At 47.0% G+C, this 1,306-nt stretch overlaps 1 protein-coding gene across 1 annotated transcript; it reads left to right on the top strand.

Moving 5' to 3' along the window:
- Positions 1-224: 224 nt before the first annotated feature.
- LOC109863530 lies at positions 225-1,255 on the top strand (the record flags this gene model as incomplete). Its single annotated transcript, XM_020443788.1, has 1 exon — positions 225-1,255. A coding segment is annotated over exon 1 (1,031 nt), but the record flags the coding sequence as incomplete, so codon positions are not given.
- Positions 1,256-1,306: the final 51 nt, after the last annotated feature.

Raw genomic sequence — 1,306 nt, 5'->3', positions numbered from 1 at the left:
AAATAAAAAGATCTAAATTCCATGCCTCTTACTGGGCATGTAGGAGAGCCATGGGCAAATCCGGGGGCATCAAGTTAAACACTGCCCTATGGATATACAAGGCGGTACTAGTACCGAACTTAACATATGCTGCTGTTGTCTGATGGCCTAGAGTGGAAAAGACGGAGTCAAAGAACCTACTAAAAAGCCTGCAAAGTAACTACCTGAGAGCTGCAGTAGGGGCTATGAGAACGACACCAACGGAGGCGTTGGAGGTGGCGCTTTGCATCCCACCTCTAAGTCTGACAATCATCAGTGCTGCCAGACTCATAGCATACAGGCTAAGATGTCAGGGAGGGTGGAAACAATTCGGGTCGAGCCACACCAGACTCGGGTTTCTCCACAAATCTCCTTTCATCTATAAACAAGACAGAATATCCAGAAAGTACCAGGTGGAAAAAGCGTTTTTCNTAAACCTAACCGCCAGGGCAGACTGGAAAAATAAAAATCTTCAGATCCAACCGGGCGAACACGCATGGTTCACTGATGGATCTGGAGCAAACGGCCGCTNTGGAGCAGGCATTTACAGTCCGGGATCCAATCACAGAGAGTTTTTCTTCCTAGGTAAGTTCGCCACGGTCTTTCAAGCGGAAGTCCTGGCCATCCTGGAATGCGCAAGACTCCTACTCTTAAGGGAGACAAAAACTAGGAGGATCAATATCTATATAGATAGCAAAGCAGCCATAGGAGCTCTCGCTAAGACCACCACTGAATCATCAGTGGTTTGGGACTGTATGCAAGCTCTAAATGAACTGGGCAAGAGCAACAAAATCACGCTAATCTGGGTACCTGGCCATCAAGGTATCCAAGGCAATAAAGTTGCTGATAATCTGGCAAAACTGGGTACCTTAGAGGAACCAGCCTGCCAGAAGGTTGGAGTACCCTTTGCTGTAGGGAAAAACTACATCAAGGACTGGCTGAAGCAGGAGCATAAAGCATCTTGGCAAAAACTAAAGAGCTGCCGCCAAGCTAAAGACTTGATGACTCAGCCGTTGCCAGGTAGGACAAAGGAACTACTGACAATGAGTAAGTACAAACAAAGATTGAGTATCGGTCTACTCACAGGGCATTGGGCCTTTAAGGCACATTTTTACAACCTAGGCCTAGTTGAGGAGAGTAGTTGCAGATTNTGCAAGGAGGAAAAAGAGGACAGCGTGCACATACTGTGCTGCTGCCCTTCACTAGTACTCAAGAGGTTCAGATTCTTAGGCTTCATGTTTGTGGAGCCTGAGAACCTGAAAAGATTCAAAATCGGCCATCTGTGCAG

This window comes from Pseudomyrmex gracilis, unplaced genomic scaffold (assembly GCF_002006095.1).
Source record: "Pseudomyrmex gracilis isolate BER0280 unplaced genomic scaffold, ASM200609v1 scaffold_6089, whole genome shotgun sequence".
Classification (NCBI taxonomy): Eukaryota; Metazoa; Arthropoda; class Insecta; order Hymenoptera; family Formicidae; genus Pseudomyrmex; species Pseudomyrmex gracilis.
The sequence above is the reverse complement of the archived record's forward strand: the minus strand, read 5'-3'. Positions and strand labels throughout refer to the sequence as shown.